General features: G+C 42.0%; 1 protein-coding gene across 1 annotated transcript; it reads left to right on the forward strand.

Annotated features, from left to right (window-relative positions):
- The first annotated feature begins 1141 nt into the window (after positions 1-1141).
- Positions 1142-19304, forward strand: SERINC1 (serine incorporator 1). Its single transcript, XM_059467533.1, has 10 exons — positions 1142-1289; positions 7724-7885; positions 9360-9553; positions 12362-12441; positions 12630-12767; positions 14028-14197; positions 14297-14387; positions 15550-15691; positions 15799-16029; positions 17767-19304. The coding sequence occupies exons 1-10, from the start codon at positions 1251-1253 to the stop codon at positions 17903-17905; spliced, it is 1386 nt and encodes a 461-aa protein (XP_059323516.1). The 5' UTR covers positions 1142-1250; the 3' UTR covers positions 17906-19304.
- The last annotated feature ends 96 nt before the right edge of the window (positions 19305-19400 follow it).

The raw sequence follows: 19400 nt of genomic DNA on the forward strand, positions 1-19400 counted from the left end.
AGGGAAAATTGTAAGAGACAAAAATGTTCTTAAATTGCAAAACAATGTATACTTCTAAGTATTTTATTTTTAAAACCCAATTTCTTTATGTATCCTTAAGTGTCTAGTTTTGATCTTAAGATTTTTTACAAATGAAAGGGTTGTACTGAGACAGTATCCTTGGTATTATAATACCCTTATTGTTAAATATTTTTAATAAATATAAGTATATATTATAATGTTTGTATTATTAAATATATAACCTAAATTTTCTGGTCCTTGATTGATTGTTTTTAAAAGATTTTCAGGCCCTACTTTTTCTTCCAGGACTATTTTCTTTTTTTGTGGGCCTTTCCCCTTTTTTGGGGCTGTGCTCATCTACTGTGATTAGTTGGTAATTTCCTTACAGTCTACATAACCCCAGCTAACATCTGTGCACACAGAGGGTGAGGGTCTGCACCTGGCCAGGGGTCTCTGTGACCTGTGTGACTATTAGTATTATAATGGACATAGTTCAGCTATAGGACGCATGGACATTAAATATTTTGCCAAGTTAATAATGTATCCATAGACATGCATCAACACCTTGATTTATGACATCCTCAAAGTTCGCTAGCTCCTAGGTGTCCTTGGCTATCTGTTTTACTGACATACAACGTTTTGCTTTACTACATCCAGTTTACTACACCTTGATTTGCTGCATCCACAGCTGACAACTAACAAGCTTTAGGCTTCAGCTCCCTTGACTGAAGGATGCTGGCTGCTGCTGTTGCCCTGACTGGATCTCCTTTCCTGATCACTGACAGAACAAGAGGACACAGTCTCTCTCTCAAAGCTACATCAGGGAAGGTATAGGTCGGACATTAGGAAGAAATTTTTCACCGAAAGGAGAATAAAGTACTGGAATGCTCTTCTTTCCCGAGAGGTGGTAGAGCACCATCTCTGGACGCGTTTAAAAAAAGACTGGACATGGCACTAGGTGCTATAGTCTGGTTGAGGTGTTAGGGCATAGGTTGGACTTGATGATCATAGACGTCTCTTCCAACCTCGTGATTCTGTGATCATTAGGCCTGAGGCGTACGGAGCCGCGAGCCCCAAGAACCCCCCGGCCCCACAGAAGCCCTGCGTGCGCGTTCCCGCGCCAGGCCGGCAGTGACGTGCCCGCGCCGTCAGCGGCCGGAAGCGCCGCTGGCAGCAGTAAACAACGGCGTCGGGAGCCGCGGCCGCCGCTTCCATCTTGGAGGAGCCCGAGCCCGAGCCCACCGGGGACCATGGGCAGCGTCCTGGGCCTCTGCTCCATGGCGAGCTGGGTAAGGTGGACGCGGGCGGCGCGGGGGTCTCTCCCTGCCTTTCCCTGCAAGCCGCAGGCTCGGAGCCGGCAGCCGGCGCTTCCCCCCCTCCGCACCCGGGCCTCGCCCGTGGCCTCCCCGCGGCTGTGTCACCCAGGGCGGCTGCGGCGCTGCCTTCCCTCCTGCTCCTGCGGCACGGGGAGGCTGCGGGCCCCTGCCCGGCCCCTGCCTGGCCCCGTCCGAGCTCGGTCCGCCCCAGTGGCCGCGGCCCCCGCTCCGCCGGGCAGGGCTCTCTCCCCGCCGCGGGAGGGGGCGGGCCCGGCCGTGTTCCCTCTCGGGCTGCTCCCGGGATCCGCAGGGATCCGTCGGAGCCGTTTGGCCGGCGCTGTGGGGAGCTGCGTCCTTAACCCCGACAGGCCGGCCTGCCGAGCTGCTGGGCGCCGCTCAATCCGCGTTGCTGTGCGGGTGGTGCCGCGGTGTCCGCTGAAATCACCTCCCCGAATCTCCAAAGAGTCCGGTCAAATGCTTTGAACTCAGCCTTTCTTTCGGGAAAATCAAAACCCGCACGTTTTCCCGATTCTAATATTTGTATTTAATGCCTCTTTCTTACGGCTTTGTCTGTAGCAGCTCCACCCTTTGTAGCGTCTTTGTCTCGCCGAGCCATCCTTTCCTGGCGGCACAGTAATCCGTGGTAATGTGTCACCACGTCAGTCAGGTGATGTTTGTTCATGGGAAACAGTAGATTGAGATGGCATTAAGACTCTTGGCACGATGAAGGAAAGCGAAGAAGTTGGTAAAGAGTCTTCAGCTGAGACACTGCTTTTATATCAATAAGTGATATGTCTTTCCAAGTCTTGTCCTTGTCTATATTGACACAGTCAAGTGGTTTGTGAGTTTTTAGATGTTTGCAGTAAGAATGTCAGTGGGATTGTGAAAATCTGAATTTTTAATACCAAAAATAATTGTACCATGCATGAATCAAATTACATTACCTATTATTAAAGCGTTCATGCACACACTTCTAGTGATATAACAAGACCTCATATTTATCCAGGCTCGTACATCTGAATGTATGGGTTGTGGCTCTTCTAGTACAGAGTGACCTTTAATTAAGAGACATGATCCATAATCCCTTAATCTCACGTACAAATTATACGAAATTATCATAGAATTAGGAAATATGCATAAATTAACTTCCAGGCTGATATGCCTGTAAATAATCAACTAGAACACTGATAATATCCTTTTTACTAATTACTGTCAGGGCTCATTTTGCTCTCATAAACATTTTGCATACTACTTAATGGTTTAGCCACTTAGGTTTGAATTACTAACTGGATATAGTTAACAGTATTATCTTAAATTATTGTTAAATACTTCATGACATTGTAACTATAGGCTTTATTTCAAATGCTTGAGTTAATATATACTGTGTTTTCAAGTTCATAAACAGGCTTTCTGACAACTGGTTGGTGTTTGTAGTGTTTGAAGAACCCCTATCTACTTGTTCTTGATTGTTTTTCTGCAGAGAAGTTCAGCCTGTTAGATAAAATGATTTCCATGAGATCATAATCTTAAATCAGATTTACTGTGAGTAGTTAACCCCTGTCCCTTCCTTTGAAATGCTCAAACAAATCAGGATGGGTAGTTTTTGTTGGTATTATTTTTCTCTTTCCCCTGATGGCTTTAAAGGGATCATTTTCTTTCCACATTTAAAACCACAGCTAATCAGCACTTAGAGCCTGTACAGCAGTTCTGAGCAGGAGGAATCTGTCCACGCTGCTCTCTAGGGATATGTCAGTCCAAACTCAGTCTGTGGCTCTGAGGAGGAAGCACCCAGTGAGGGTGAGGGAGCCGCAGGACCAGGTGCAGTGGGGTTGGTGTGGTGCGGACTGTGGCACTGCCAGCAAAGCTGCCCTGCCCCTGGGGACGCTGCTGTCACTGCTGCCCCTCCGCAGGGCCACAAAGCTCCCCTGCCCCTGGGGACGCTGCTGTCACTGCTGCCCCTCCGCAGGGCCACAAAGCTCCCCTGCCCCTGGGGACGCTGCTGTCACTGCTGCCCCTCCGCAGGGCCACAAAGCTCCCCTGCCCCTGGGGACGCTGCTGTCACTGCTGCCCCTCCGCAGGGCCACAAAGCTCCCGTGCCCCTGGGGATGCTGCTGTCACTGCTGCTTGTCCGCAGGGCCACAAAGCTCCCCTGCCCCTGGGGACGCTGCTTTCGCTGCCGCTCCTCCGCAGGGCCACAAAGCTCCCCTGCCCCTGGGGACGCTGCTGTCACTGCTGCCCCTCCGCAGGGCCACAAAGCTCCCGTGCCCCTGGGGATGCTGCTGTCACTGCTGCTTGTCCGCAGGGCCACAAAGCTCCCCTGCCCCTGGGGACGCTGCTGTCACTGCCGCTCCTCGGCAGGGCCGCGCGGTGTGCTGTGCAGAGCCTCTCTGCTCAGCCTCCTGCCGTGCTTGTGTCTTCTGTGCTTTTGTGCTGTGCTGCTGCTGTGTGTGACTGCTCTGCACTCCCCTGTGCTGATCAGGCAGTGCTTCACGGTAGCATTTTTAAGAGCAGGGGGAGCCTGTCAGAGATGAGGTTGAGGCCAAAGCCATAAGAGCAGAGTCATCTCAGCAAAAGTCTTCTGCTCCTGACAGCCAGGCTTGATAAGGCAGCGCTGTTTTCCCTCTGCTGTGTCTTGCCTCTATTGTTCTCTTCTCTGAAACAACTGAGCTGCTCTTTTGCTCTTTTAATATTCTCTGTCAAGGCAAAGATCTTGATTAATTCAGTGTCTGTAAGCTTAAGAGTAGGGATAATGTAGCTAAACCCTGGCTAGGCCCATCAGGGGTTTAGTGTTTTTGCAAATAATTCAATATATAATCATTTAGTCATTATGCCAGTAGGAAGATTATGTTTAATATTAAAAACTTGTTCTGTGTGCATCAAGGGCAGTAAAATTTGTCCTTTCATGATTTTGTGGGGTTTTCTGTCTCCTTCTCTCTCCTTCAGTATACATCTTGTTACGTGTTCCTCATGCAACTTCCACTGCCCTGGGGAATGAAATGACTCTTTGCGCAGGCATGAATTAACTTGTAAGCCCTGCTGGCTGCTCCCAGAATAGGTGTGTGGGTTTGTCTTTTATTATTTTGCCTTAGTAAGCACCATTGAGCTGCTTATTTTTCCTCAAAAATATAAAGGGATATGAGTTGGTAGGTAAGTAAAGTTTCTGGAAGGCAATAGATTTTATTCAGCTGTGTCTGAGTAACTTTTGTCTAAGCTTCCTTACAGAAGCAAATGAAAAAGTACTTGTGGAATAACTTTTTGTCTGTATCTGTCACTAAGCTGAGTCACATTGGGGAGTTGAGCTTTGATCTCCATGGTAGTATCTTGCAGGTCAGGGTGAGTAGTTTTTGTTGGTATTATTTTTTTGCTGAAATTTTTGTGGGAGGTGTGCTTTAAATTTAGGAAGAAAGTGGCACAAACTCACCTTGTCTCCTCTGCTGATAAGCTGAATTCCATGGGCTGAATGTTCCTTGGTTCCTGTTCTTTGTGAAGTCTGTAACAAGTAGTTTTGCTGATAGTATACTGCTATTTTGTTGGAATGGTGTGCGTTTTATTCTCTTTTGCCAAAGAGAGAATTGGACTGTAACGTGATTCCTTGTGTAAGAAGCCAGCTTGTATAAATAGTATCATGTATCAACAGGTGTCTCTTGTTCAGAGATGGATATGCATGAGCTGTTTAGGGGCAAAACATTTTAAAAGCTGGTGTTGGAGCTCAGACACTCCAGTGAGGTATACGGCCTCTCTTGAGGCACATTGCTCCAGTGAGGTGGAGACAATCATCTTCATTCCAGCTACTGCAAGTCTCTCCTGTCTGTAGAAGCATTCATGCTTGTGCTTCCACTGAGGCAAGGAGCAAGTTGCTTGAATTATTTAGGTATCTAACAAACACTGGGATGCCTTACAGAAGTGAGTTTTTGTAACCAGTGCTTCTGTCCCCGTGTTTTCTGCAGCAGTTGAGCCTAATCATATATTCTATTCTGCCAAACTCAACCTTTTATTCAAAAGTATGTTTAGAAATACTAATGCAGACAGAATTAGTTCAAGAAAGTAATTTTATGAACAGAGAACTGAGATATTTTTCACTGGAAAGGTTATTTGTGTGTGTAGGAAATAGTGTAAGACAGTAGTACTGTAAAATTCTGATGCATTTGCAGACAATATTTGCCATACGTTTCCTGCTTACAAAGTAGAATTTTGAGATTTTAAAAGGGGGGTTCAAGAAGCAAAATAAAAGAATCTGAGCATCTCCTCTCCTCCTTCTTGTCCTCCATCTTCTGCTGTGATGGTGACATTTTTCGATTGGTTTAGAGACAGACTGCCTAACATAAGTAAAAGGTATTGGAAAATTATTGTAAATAAAGTACACGTAGTTCTTAGTATAAAAAGTCAACACCACCCCAAAGTCAGTCAGTGTGCCACAAACCAACCTGCCAGACAAATCTCAGCAGGTCAGAGAAAGAATGTAATAGATAAAATAAACAACCTTGGAAAGCAGAACCAGTGAATCTCGACTTCTTCTTCAGTCATGGGGCTAGAAAAAAAGACTTTCTAATACCTCAAGAGTCCTCTCGACCACAAAAGCCCGAGACACCTACTCCATCTTTTATGAAGAAGAGGGCCTGAGTGGGATGATCTGGTACTCTGTCCAGTTGCATCCTGAACACCTCCAGTGGTGGAGACTCTTACCATATCCTTGGGGAGGTTGTTGCAGGGACTGGTTGCTCTCAGTGTAAATAATTTCATTATTATATTGAGATGAAACCTCCTATAATCAATGCATTCATATTATTTGTGCTGCACTGAGTGGAGGAGAAGGTAAAAAGGGGCAATATAATAACTATTACATCCTGAAATACTTTTAATGAGAATCTGCCTAGTTTCAGTGGTTTAGCAGACACATGTAATGGTGAAGTTTGCCACCTTAAAGATGATTCTGTATCGTAGTGAAGTGAAGATGTTGGCTCCTTGGGACGGAACATGTGCCAAAAAGAATACAGGGAAGTTATTTAAAAGATGAAGTTTGTGGGTTCAGTGTGTGAGTCTGGTTGAAACTGTAGGAATGATAATCGGCCTTGTCCGGAGGGTTTCTCAGGAGTGTTGTGGCAGCCTGTCTGCTTTTCCCGGCAACCCCTGGGGCTCTTCCGGTAGCAGCGGACTGCTTGCATTTTTGGTTGTCATATGATTAAACTGCTGAGAACCCCTTCTGACACATGCCTGTCCTACTGGGTGACTGGAATGTCCTGGTCATGTGGCCTTCTAACTACTCCTGTCCTTAGGTGAGTGTGTGTCTCACACAGTGATGGACAACTGTGGATTTTGTCCCATGGTGGAGTTGTCCCTGTATGTGTGCTGGGGGAGAAGCTGGGTTTTAACTCTGTTCTGTATCTTTGTGTGTCATGGTTTCTTGTAGTTTAGAGAAGGGCAGTGATCACACATTTTGACTGTACCTTTCCTCCTTTGGCTAATGTTTGCTTGTGGGACCTTGCCTTTCTTTTACTTCCCAAATTGTCACACTGCACGTGGCAGAGAATTGTTCCCTGCTTCCCAACCCTCTCCTGGTGAAATAGCTCCCTTTTTTTCCTCCCGCAATTTTCTATGTGAGAATTAAATACAGGTAAATTTTGTCCTGTTTGGTTTTTCCCCCTTGTAGTATTACAACTGTACAGCATTCCCCATGATACCATGATATTGGTATCAATATCATACAGTATTGATAGCAAATATCAACTTCTGCTGTTGATATTTGGTATCAATAACACATGTTCTGCATATTTGCTCTGTTCTTACTGTTTGTAACTTTTACATTGCATAAGTTAATTTTGCAGACTAACAGAATCACGTGATATGTGAGTAACTGCTAATATGAAATAGTTTGCAACCTAAGATTTAGGCTCTATCACCTGTTTTTTTTGTGTTTTGGAAATATTTATGGCCCCAATGAGGAATTTATCCCAACTGTGCCAGGTGCTGAGAGTGTACCTACGTAACAGTTGTGCTCATATCTTTTTCCTGTGGTGTGTTTGTTTAATCTCTGCAGCTGTGGAAGGGAGGATGTAGTTGCTAACAAAAGCATTCCTTGCATGTCATTTGGCTGAAATGAAATAAAATTCAAGAGAACAAATGAGCCTGAATCCAGTCTTTGTTTCTTCTGAATGGCTAAATGATTACTTGCAACTATTGAGAAGTATTAGAAATCACTAATTTCACCGTGCAGCGGCGCATTGGGAAGCGCTGTTGTTTGGTGGCAGTGTGGCATGTAGCAGTGACTTAGTCTGCACCAATGGTGGCATGCACAGGATGAGTAATTTTCCATCATATCTGATGATCTGCACAGCTTGATTAAATATTGAAATCTAGTAATATAGTAATCCTAAGCTTTTTAAATAATTCATGTTCTGTCTTTTTGTCAGATACCATGCTTGTGTGGAAGTGCCCCGTGCCTGCTGTGCCGATGCTGCCCCAGCGGAAACAACTCCACCATAACTCGGCTGATTTATGCCTTCTTTTTACTTCTCGGCGTCAGCGTTGCCTGTGTGATGCTAATACCTGGCATGGAAGAGCAGCTGAAGAAGGTCAGGTTATTTATTGCTAGCATTTTTGGGAGAACAAATCTTACAAATAATAGTAATTGACATCTTGAAAAGCATGGGTTTTATTTGGAAATATGTCATTTTGCTACCAGCTGTGCTTCACAGTCACCATTAATTTGTTTGTGAGTCAGAGATGTTGTGGGAAGATCCCTCTGTAGGTGAAAAGCACTCTTTTGAGGTAAAGCCTCTTCTTCTCCAGAGCAGAAAAGATTTTGTATCAAACAAGAAAATTTATGTATGTGTACTTTCAAATTAAGTATTATTGAGATGCTTGTATTTATGGCACTTAATTGATTTTTATTGTGGTTGTGATTAAAAAAAAACAACCACACTCTAAGATGTCTTCTAGTTTTGTCATGCTGTGCTAGTTAAAATTCTATTTTAAATTCTGCAGTGTGTAACAAAAGTATTTTTCACTCATCATAGTAGCCTGTTTTCCACATAGGGAATTAGGAAGTGTTTGTAGCATCTTACAGTTTATTAGCTATATGAAGGTGCAATATAAAACTGGAGAATGGTAATGTGAATTACAGTAGAGCTTACAGGTTCACTGAACTTGGGTTGCATGTACTTCAGTTCTGTTTTGCAGTCTTAAGTTTTTTTCAGTAGATAGTAGCTTTGGTTAGGCATGATTTTCATGGTTTTTCCCCCAAATTATTCATCTGTAAATGTGTATTGTAGGTTGGTGTAGTTACCACTTTAGAGCTTCAGTGAGAGCCAAGTTAAGTTACCTAGGAAAGAAAATTACAGCCTTCTGGAGTATGATTTGACTTCTGAAAGATATTGCTCATGTCCTGGTAGTGACTGGAGAGAATGTTCTCAGCTGTTTCATATGGAAATTGCAGACACACCTAATTGATAGTGAGGGTACTTTTCTTGGGAAAGGCTGTGTCTGTTTTAAAGAGATGTAACTAGGCTGCCACCTCCTAGCTATGTCATAAGCCTGATAGTAACTGTCAAGTCAAATTTACAAGTTCACAGATCTTTAATTATCTCTTGATTCAGATCAGCAAGGGAAAACTGCATTTCTTTGAGAAGTTCTGAAATTGCTAATAACATAAAAAACCTGTTAATAAGATCCCTGTCCCACTCATGGAAACATTCAAGGTCAGGTGGGATGGGGCCTCAAGCAACTTGATGTAATTGAAGATGTCCTTGCCCATGGCAGAGGGCTTAGTCTAGGTGAGCTTTAAAGGTCTTCTCCAACCCAAACTATTTCATGGAAAGATTTATTTCATTTTATCCCGCCTATGCAGTTTTTTTTTTCCTTGCATGTGTTTGATATTCTAGTTGGACTGTAGCTTATGATGCAGTCCTTCAATATCATATTTTCTAAAAGTGTTTATAGTTACATAATGTTACAATAGTAATAAATTGAGTATTGGAAATGTATTAATATTCATTTACTGACAGGAAGTCTTTTAATGATGACTGATGTGTCTTGTATTTATCACAGATTCCTGGATTTTGTGACGGAGGGTTGGGAACAAGTATTCCTGGTGTGCAGGGCCACGTGAACTGTGATGTGCTGGTTGGCTACAAGGCCGTGTACCGCGTGTGCTTTGGCATGGCCATGTTCTTCCTGCTCTTCTCCTTGCTGATGATCAAAGTGAAGAGCAGCAATGACCCCAGAGCAGCGGTGCACAATGGGTAAGATGCAGAAATGAGTGCTGAGATGAGTTAGTGATTAATTTTTGTTTCATTCCACAGAGAGTTTTTCAAGAAATAAAAATATTTAGGAGCCTCATCTGAATTATGTTCCTCTTAACTTTGAAGTTTGTAAGAACTTTTTTTCGTTTCTGAACAGTTTTGTTTTAAAGGTCATAGTAGTTACACATATATATGGATGTAGATGTATAAAACATATCTTTTCTCTTTCTGCTATCTTCTCAGTTGCCCCTCTGCAAAACGAAAAGAGTTATGTATCTAGTTTCTGAGCTTCCCAGTGACTTTTCATTTGTATTTCATTTTAGTTAAGGTTATCAGATGGAAGAATATAGTGGCATTTCAGCTTGTGTATTGACACAAGCAGTAGTTTTCATCCAAGTTCTGCCTATGTGTAATGAAGCTCCTTGAACCAAGGAAATGTAAATATTTGTGAGAGGACATGATGCTAAAAAGCCTAAAACCATTTATGGTGCCTAATCTTGGTGGTCACAGTGTTTGCTTAGACTACTGCTTTTTAGAGGTGACTGTATTTAACAGAAGCTACGAACAGCTAAGCCAAGAATTTTATTTTGTATTCAGTATAGTAGGATTAAACGTGTCTAACATAAAAAGAGAAAAAGCTTCAAATTATTTCTGTAGGGGAAAATAATTAAGACTGAGCAGAATATTGCTTTGTTTACTTTTGGGTTTTTTTGGAAAAGAAAAAGAGAGTACATATTAAGATATGTTAGCAAGAGTAACTCAGTTCAGCCTTTCCCTCCACCCTGCTTTGTTCAGGAGAACATGCTTGTTGAGCAAAAAGAAAGTGGTTCAGCTACATTCTGTATCAGAGCTCTGTTGTTTTTTTGTTCTTTTTCAGAAAAAGGCACATGGTGATTTCCCATAATGAGGAATGTTTTTTACCTAAATTTTTTCTAAAGTGTTTGGGATCTTCTTGATAACCTTATTTGGAGTTGTGCTCTCCAATACAAATTTAGGTACTGTTTATGCAACCCATAGCAGTGTGCTCTTCTTAGCCAATCTAACATCAGCACTAGGATAAAAGGAAAAATTTAACTGTTGCTGGTAAAATATTTAAATAACATTACTTTCAATACTTCTGTAATAACTCGTTGCTTCAATAATATGCATTACAGTGAGCTTTATGAAAAGCATTATGGCTTTTAATTTTTGAAATTGTCTGTATGTTCAGTAATATTTTGAGATGTAATCTTTTTGTCAGTGATTTGAAATATTCAGAATATTAGGGTTTTGCATATAGGTGTATTAACTTTTTCATGCTTGCATGCAAGTTAAGCTCAATAATACAATCTGGTGCCAATGTTCACCTTCTCTGCTTTTTTAATGGCAGTCAGAGTGGTTTCTTGTCTCAGGTTTATGATGGCAATAGAAAAAAATTAATTATATCCACAAGATAATTGCTAGCTTGTACAGAATGCACAGCAGCTTTAGGTGTTATTTCAGATGACTGTTGTTTTCAGTTGTAGAATGGGGTAGAGCAGTAAGATCCATCAGAAAAGTATAGAATTAGAGATTAAGTATATATAAACTTGAACCCATTTCTGTTTCTCTCTAATTGAGAATGACATTGATTAAAAAAGTGGATTCTAAAACTACTTTTAGTGGGGTTTGTATTGCACTGTAAATGTTACAACTTAATTCAACTTTCAGACTGGATTTTGTCACCTCTCTGCATCCCAGGGAGTTAGTCCATTTTGTTCTGTATTCTACACTCCTGTCATCTCACATAATTCCTCTCCACACAACTGGAATTTGTTCTTCTGGTATCCATCACTTGATTGTAACAGCCAGCAGGAGAGATTAAACTTGCTAAAGTATGGGAATAAATGGGAAGGGATAGAAAACTTGAAAAACTGACAAGTGGTTGACATTGTGGGGGTGTGGTACATATCTTTCTGGTGTTATATTCAGTTTTGAAGTGCATGTAGATGGCATCATGCCTGTTTTTGGAACTGCCTGTCACTGGGATCAGAAAAAATAGTCTTTACCTCCTTACAGTTTTGTTAGCATAACAGTTTGAAGTTCTCTATGCAGGGTATATTTATACAGTTAGTGTTTGGGGTGAGTTGTTGTATCTTTGAAGGATATTCCCATGTATGCTTTCTGGAAACATCTGATCTCTTTTGATGGTCTGTGAGTTCATGTCTTTTACTGGAAGAAAAATTCCAATGATACTGCCCTGAAGTAGGGACTTGGAACTTGATTGTGTCTTTTCTGTGCAGGATAAATGATTTGCTTTTGTTTTTGTGGTAAATCCTCATCAGCTCAGTAGGCCTAAAGAATCTGAAGTTGGATGGGAAGAATCTAGACGTTTGTATATTTCTCTCATGTAGGAAGTGAACCAGGACTGGTAGGGAGCTCCAGCATAATATTTGATGTCATTGTAGGCATCAATGTGATCTTTGATATTAAAAGTACAAAGAGATTTTTTAACCCATTTTTCTGATATGCAGACAAACCAACAATCTCACTGCTCTGGTTTAAAACATTCTTAGGAAGAAAAAAAGCAGCTCACAATTGGCCTGATTTGGAACTCTCAAGATACATCTGGGAAATGTGTCAAACTCTGTGTCAGTCTAACACAGGTTAAGCATAATTTTTTACAGAGCAAAAATCTTGGGCAGATAAAATATTTATCCTGCTTCAAGTGAGGCAAGTTAAGAATGAGCAAATTAAAAAAAAAAACAAACCAACTCTTAAAGATGTGTATTTTATATATGAATTAGACCAGACCTAACAGTTGCCTTATTTTCTTTTATTTCCCTTTAGATTCTGGTTCTTTAAATTTGCGACAGCGCTTGCAATTAGTGTTGGAGCTTTCTTCATCCCAGAGGGACCATTTACAACTGGTGAGGGAATGTTGTCTTCCTCTGTATCATGGTGCAATCATACTTAGTTTTAAATAAAGTAAGTGCATGCTGATGTCATACAGTTTTAATTGTAGCTGTGTAACTGTAGTGCTTCTATGTGTTTAGGGACACTGTGATGGGGGGTAAACCTATGGTTCTTAACTGATTTTGTTTTACTTCTCTTCTAGTGTGGTTCTATGTAGGTATGGCTGGAGCATTCTGCTTTATTCTTATTCAGCTGGTCTTGCTTATTGACTTTGCCCATTCCTGGAATGAATCTTGGGTTGAAAAAATGGAGGAAGGAAACTCAAGATGCTGGTATGCAGGTATGGAGGGACTATATTACAGTCAAGTTTTAACTTTAATTTAATGTGCATTGTGTTAAATAAGTTACTTACTGAATAGTTCATTTTACCAATGCAGAAAGGGCTGCTTCATGCAGGAGTGTCATTTTCTCAGATGTGTAGTTCAGCTCCATTGATGTCATTCTGTTGTCAGGTTAAATAAGGGGAAGCAGGGGAAGATGCAGCAGCCTCTGAGTAATAAGATCTGTTCCCTGGGTGCAAGGCATGAGTTTCACAGAATCACAGAATGGGTGAGGCTGGAAGGGAGCACAGCAGCTCATCTGATGCAGCCTCCCAGCTCAAGCAGGGTCATCTGGAGCACACATGGCACAGGATTGTGTCCAGATGGTTCTTGAATATCTCCAGTGAGGGAGACTCTACAACCTCTCTGGGCAGTCTATTCCAGGGTGCAGTCATACACAAAGTAAAGATCTTCCTCATGTTCAGGTGGAGCTTTCTGTGCATCATGGTATCAGAAAAGTGGCAGCTGCAGCTTTTAGGGTTTTTCTTGTTTTGTTTTTTGGGTCAGTTTGGGGGTTTTTTGTTGGGGTTCTTTGGTTTTGGGTTGTTTGTTTGTTTGTTTTGGGGGTTTTTGTTTTTTTTTTTTTTTTTAGTCGTAGCTTTTGCTAGCTCTTCAGTGCTGATTAAAAACAAAGTAACCTGCTAGTGCATCATGTTGAGTGGAATCATCTCAAACAATTGTTTTTTCTGGTTGCCAGTTAATCATTCTTTGGAGGTATACGCTGAGTGAAAGGTCAAGGTAGTGAAGGAGAGTAAAGTCATCTCACTGGAGAAATGTTATTTTAATAAAGTGTTTGAGATTTTATAATTTAGGTGTTTCAGAAGACAGTATGGCCTGTGTTAATTCACTGGCTGCTTCTCTATTTAGTGTTTTTTCTAAGATGTAATTTGGAAATGAGATTTTGTGTTCGCCTCTGAAGCTGAAGTATTTCTTCAGTTTCATTTTTAAGCTGTTAGCCAAAGTGTGTCCAGTACAGCTATCTATGTTCCTTTATTCTCCTTGCTCTTCCTGGTTGCTGTTAGGGCACTGGAGAATCAAGCATGGCCTCAGGATTCCAATGTATTGTTTCTTCACGGGCTATTTGAGAACTTCTTTTACATTTCAGTACTCAGAATTCTTGTTGTATATTGTATCCCACACTTGATAATCATGCAGTATTTATTCCAATCATAGTAGTCTTTGTTATTAACCAGTTTAACTATGGTTTTGTTTCTTCACAGCTCTCCTCTCAGCTACAGCTGTCAACTATTTGCTGTCTCTGGTAGCTATTGTCTTGTTTTATGTTTATTACACTCATCCAGAAGGTTGTTCTGAAAACAAGACATTCATCAGTGTTAATATGCTCCTGTGTATTGGTGCTTCTGTAATGTCAATTCTGCCAAGGATTCAGGTACGATTTTAATTCATTTACCTCCTGTATTATCACAATATAATTGTGCCTGCAACTTTTGATTGCCTAACTTACCTGTTCTGTGACTCCTTTGTCTAGGAATCTCAGCCAAGATCTGGTTTGCTGCAGTCTTCGGTGATCACAATTTACACAATGTATTTGACTTGGTCAGCCATGACCAATGAGCCAGGTAAGTGTAGTAACAATTTTACTACACTTTGGGTAGTAACATTTTGGGTAACCAGTTCAGCAATAAATTGTACTTCCACTTCTTGCAGGGCAGCATTAGAGCAGGGTAACAGAATGTGCATATGGTAGGGCTCAGCTACATGTACTGCTAGGAGCCCACTCTCCTGAGGGATAGGAAGGGATAGGGCAGCAGGGAGGGAGGGCAGGGTCTGCCCAGACAAGTTCCCTTGAGGGGGAGAGGGAAGCAGAGTGCCACTTCTTCTGGGAGGTGCTCACCTTTTCCTCCCCTCAAGCCACACTCCCAGCAACAATGTGGGATGTGTAAAATAGCAACATGGCCTTGCCCACACATCTCTGAGCTCCCCCCGCCCTGCAACTAGCATGCTAAGATTGTGTCTTTTCCCCCTGCTTGTATGGCATGTAACTTCTGCTCTTTACTGGCAGAACTGCAGTATTCTAAAGCTTAGATTTTGCAGATCAGTGCAACTCCCCTGAGGAGTCTAGGAGTTTCATCTCTCTACCAGTGCAGAAATTATGATGATTAAAATAAATCACCAGATATTGATTTTAGTGGTTTTAATTGGGTCTCTGACCCTTTTGTCTTAGCTGTGGACAGTCTTCTGTGCTTCTGTGTCATGGAATACATGAGTCATCTAATTCAGGCAGTGATTATGGGAAAATAAGATTGTCTACTACTTTCAGCTGCTTCATCAGTGTTACCTGTGGATGCTGTGGGTTGGGAACCACTCATAATAAAAAACTGACTTACTGGCATTGTTTTCCATTTCTGGGATGACTACCCCATCTATAGAATATGTTTGTCAAACCTGTTTTCTAGCAGTAGAATTTCTGAAGCTTATTATACAGAAATTTCTGTTTTGTTGCATCTAATTATGTCCGATGGAATAGTAAAGCAGTTGATGCATATCTTACATAAGTTCAGAATCCTTTTATCTGCCCAAAGACATAGATTTTTATGCCATATACTGTCATTTCCCTGCTCTAGAGAGATTCAGTAGGCTAAAATTAAATTCAAATTTCACTTAAAGACTGTCACAGTCACGACGTTCCTTTCTATTTCTGTGCATTCAGCATGGAAATGTGCTATTAAATATTTGTCCTGTTCTTGTTTTATGTAAGTTCTAATGCAATTTCCCTCACAGACAGGCGCTGTAACCCCAGTCTGCTGAGCATCATTGGTTACAACAGCACCACCATTCCAACCCAAGGTCAGGTAGTGCAGTGGTGGGACGCGCAAGGGATTGTAGGACTGGTTTTGTTTCTGCTGTGTGTTCTCTATTCAAGGTGAGATTCCTTTAAAAAAATACATTCATTTGTATCACTTCTTATTGTTGGATATGAAATTGTATTTATTTGGGTATCTGTACCATGTCCTTTCCTGTCATATCCAGCATCCGGACATCCAACAACAGCCAGGTTAACAAGCTGATGCTGACCAGCGATGAGTCAACGCTGATAGAGGATGGAATGCCCAGGAGTGATGGCTCCCTTGATGATGGAGATGATGTTCACCGAGCTATAGATAATGAGAGGGATGGAGTTACTTACAGTTACTCCTTCTTCCACTTCATGCTTTTCCTGGCATCACTGTATATCATGATGACACTTACCAACTGGTACAGGTATTTATCTTTGATTAGATGTTGTGCTGATAATGAGCATACAAGAGGCTGTCTCTTGCTGGAAAAGGAGGCACAAGTTGCATGCTCTGGAATGTCAGTCTTGAGTGAGCCTTCTCAAGGGAAGTGTATCTGAAAACTGTAGCCAACCTTGTTCACAAGTGCCTGCCATATTTTCTAGGATGATTCCTGTTTTTCACTGAACTGCTGAAATGCATCCTGCTAAAGTGAACGGGATAAAGTCTTAAATTATATAACAATTAAAAATTAGTAAACACTAGGCCCATGTCTAGTACAGAGAGCTAGAAAAAGGACATGTTATATCAACAGGTCAAGGGGAAGGTGTTTCTTCCCATCTCCTCCAGTTCTGGGGCTTCCCAATATGAGAGAGACAAGGGAGAGGGTCCAGCAAAGGGCCACAAAGTTGATTAAGGGACTAGAGCATATGTGATATGAGGAGAAGCTGAGAGAGCTGGGACTGGTCAGCTTGGAGAAGAGAAGGCCCAAGGGGTGTCTCACCAATGTGTAGAAACACCTGAAGGAGGTGTGCAAAGAGGATGGAGCCAGGACTTCTCAGTGGTGCCCAGTGACACGGCCAGAGGCAAAAGGCACAAACTGAGACATATGTGGTTCCCACTGAACATCAGGAAACATTTTTCCATTGCTAGGGTGACTGAGCACTGGTGCAGGTTGCCAGGGGAAGTTGTGGAATTTCCATTTTTGGAGGCACTCCAAAGCTGTCTGAGGCAGCTGGATTTAGGTGTCCCCACTGGAACAGTGGAGATGGACTTGAGAACCTTCAGTAGTCTCTTCCAAACACAGCCATTCTCTGATGGGGCTTGGTGGAAGGAAATTATGTTGTCTGATCCTTGGAAAAAATCCTAACAATAAAATAGTCCTCCTGTGTGTGAACTGTTGCTAACAGCTAGATCAGATCAGAATAAAAAATACAGCTTATGGTCTCTAGTTACATGGCAAAGAACAATTTGTATTGAAAAAGCAACACTAAAAGCTACTTCCTTCAGAAATAACTCTTAATAGATAGTCCTGCTGTGAAATTGATTTGTGGCCCTACTTGGGTCCAATATGACATCAAGATGATCAATTTCTCTAGGTGGTGTGTTGCCCTGTTCTTCTAAAGTTCTTCTAAGCCTTCTGATGTTTACATTTTTGTCATGGAGTTTCTTGTAAATAATGATTGTTTTGCATTCCTTTCTGGAGGAGGAGAGAATTGATGGACTGTTGGTTTGACCAGTATGGTTGGAGAGGTGGCAATTTCATCCTCCAATCCATGGTCACTTTTGGAATTCTGTAAATAACAAGGTCGGGAAATGCACTCTTTTTTTGCCTTGGACATATCAGTGTGTGAGTGTTGTTCATGTCGTATTGCGACAGTGGTGTCCTTTGGCAAGGCAAAATACATTCTCTTTGTCTCAAAGTGCTATTGATTTACTGCCTTTCTGCAGATTTGTTAGAGATTCCTTGTAATTATTTCTGCTTTTTGGCAGCTTCTCATACTGAGTATTTTTTGTGCTGTGGTTGTTTTTCCACCTCCTGTGACACCTACATACAAGTTGTGTTCTTGTACAGACTGGTGTGAACTGCCTGGGAAAAGGGTCCTTTGGTGTGTGAATTGAGAATGATCTCCTGTGAAAACAGTGTTGAAGGGTAGCTTAGAACACAAGTATGTTATATTGAAAAAAATTGCAAATGATCCTTTGTCTTTTCCTTGGTTCACAGCCCGGATTCTTCCTACGAGACAATGACCAGCAAGTGGCCGTCGGTGTGGGTGAAGATCTCTTCCAGCTGGATTGGCATCGTGCTGTACGTGTGGACTCTGGTGGCTCCGCTGGTTCTCACCAACCGCGACTTTGACTGAGCTGTGCTGCTCTGGAGGAGGCTGTGCTAGCACCACGCGTCCCTGAAACAAACAGTATTCCAGCTAGTAGTGCGGGTGTAAATACATGTGTGTGTGCTGTCCAGGTAGTATTCCCTGCTTTGTCCTGCATGATTACCTTGAATCATGTCTTGTCATTTCAGTAAATGACTTTTTCTAGCTCAGCTCAGTGGTAATTGCTGTAACGATGGTTTTCAGAGGATTACTCCTCCTTTGAGTGCTTTGGGAGCACAAGATGTAAGATCGAGAGCTTTGGGAAGTATGTTTTCTTCCCCTCAATTGCATTAAATGGTTGTAGGAAAAGAAGTGCAAGTGTTAATAAGGGTAATTAAACAGTGCTAGGTCAGGCTTTACAAGTGAAGAGGGTCTGCCTTTGATGATCCCTGTTGCCTTGATTCCCAAGTAAGCCTTGAGTAAGTGTTGTTAGACTCAAAGGAGCGCTGTGGGTTCACTGGATGTCTTGCAGCACTTAGACACTACCAGCCTGACTTTTCCCATGCCGAGGGCAGTGGTAGCTTCAGCACAGATGTGAGGGGGAAAACTTGCACCTGGAGCTGCAGAGGAGCCAGTCCAGTGTGCCCCACTGCACACAGGACAGGCACCCTGGGGAGAATACCCTGGTATCAGAAGCATGTTTTTAAGGCACCTGTTTACAATGTGCATCTACATAGTATTATTGGTTTTTTAAGTAGTTTACGTAGCATAGCTGTGCTGTAATTTATTGCTGTTTTGTGTGCCACTTTCTTGGCTAAACTACAATCATGAAGTTTGCAAGGAGCCGAGTGGTAAAAGCTTGTAAGCCCTTTAGAGGAATTGAGTATTGTGATTAAAAAAAAATGCGGAGAAAAAGAAGCACTGAAGTTACAATAACTAAAGGAGGGTTGCATTTACTGAGGCTTCAACTGAAGGGTTTCTTAAAATATTTGGGGCTCTGAATCTTGAAATCTTTTACTGTATTAGGTATTTTGCTTGTTGTCCATTGCCAGAGATGGACTTGAGCCTAGAAAGTCTAAATCTAGGCATAGTTCCTGTGCAGTTACGAAATCTTAAAATGCTTTTGTGCTTGCTGCTTTGTAACTGAAGTTATAAGCTGCATAATTTCTCTGTTACTTGCTACAACTTGAGCCTAGAGCCGCCTGACTGGGAGTGACCCTGGAGCCTGCAGCAGATGTCATGCTCATCCCTTTCTGTGGTGTTTGTAACTGTGACTTCCTGTTGCTATTCTCTAAGCTTTTATTTTAATTCTGCACCTGAACACTGACATTTACTGCAAAAAATCTGACATGTCAAGTCAAACTTGAGACAGTAATGGAAAGATTAGTAAAGGCTTGTAATAATTTGGAATATGTTGTTACCTTATTAATAAATAAATTTGGATGAAGATGTCCCATGACTTTTGATGTCTCATGGTGCTGCCGGATGTGGCTATTGCAAGGGTTTGTGTAACCTTCTCATCCTCTCTTCTGGGGATGCTTTG

This window comes from Ammospiza nelsoni, chromosome 3 (assembly GCF_027579445.1).
Source record: "Ammospiza nelsoni isolate bAmmNel1 chromosome 3, bAmmNel1.pri, whole genome shotgun sequence".
In the NCBI taxonomy this organism is placed as follows: domain Eukaryota; kingdom Metazoa; phylum Chordata; class Aves; order Passeriformes; family Passerellidae; genus Ammospiza; species Ammospiza nelsoni.

Bases quoted from the DNA above. Each gene is read 5' to 3' on its own strand.
- SERINC1 (XM_059467533.1), top strand. From the start codon at position 1,251: ATGGGCAGCGTCCTGGGCCTCTGCTCCATGGCGAGCTGG. The intron at 14,388-15,549 runs GTAAGTGTAGTA...TTTCCCTCACAG, and splicing joins AGCCATGACCAATGAGCCAG to ACAGGCGCTGTAACCCCAGT. The intron at 16,030-17,766 runs GTATTTATCTTT...CTTGGTTCACAG, and splicing joins ACACTTACCAACTGGTACAG to CCCGGATTCTTCCTACGAGA.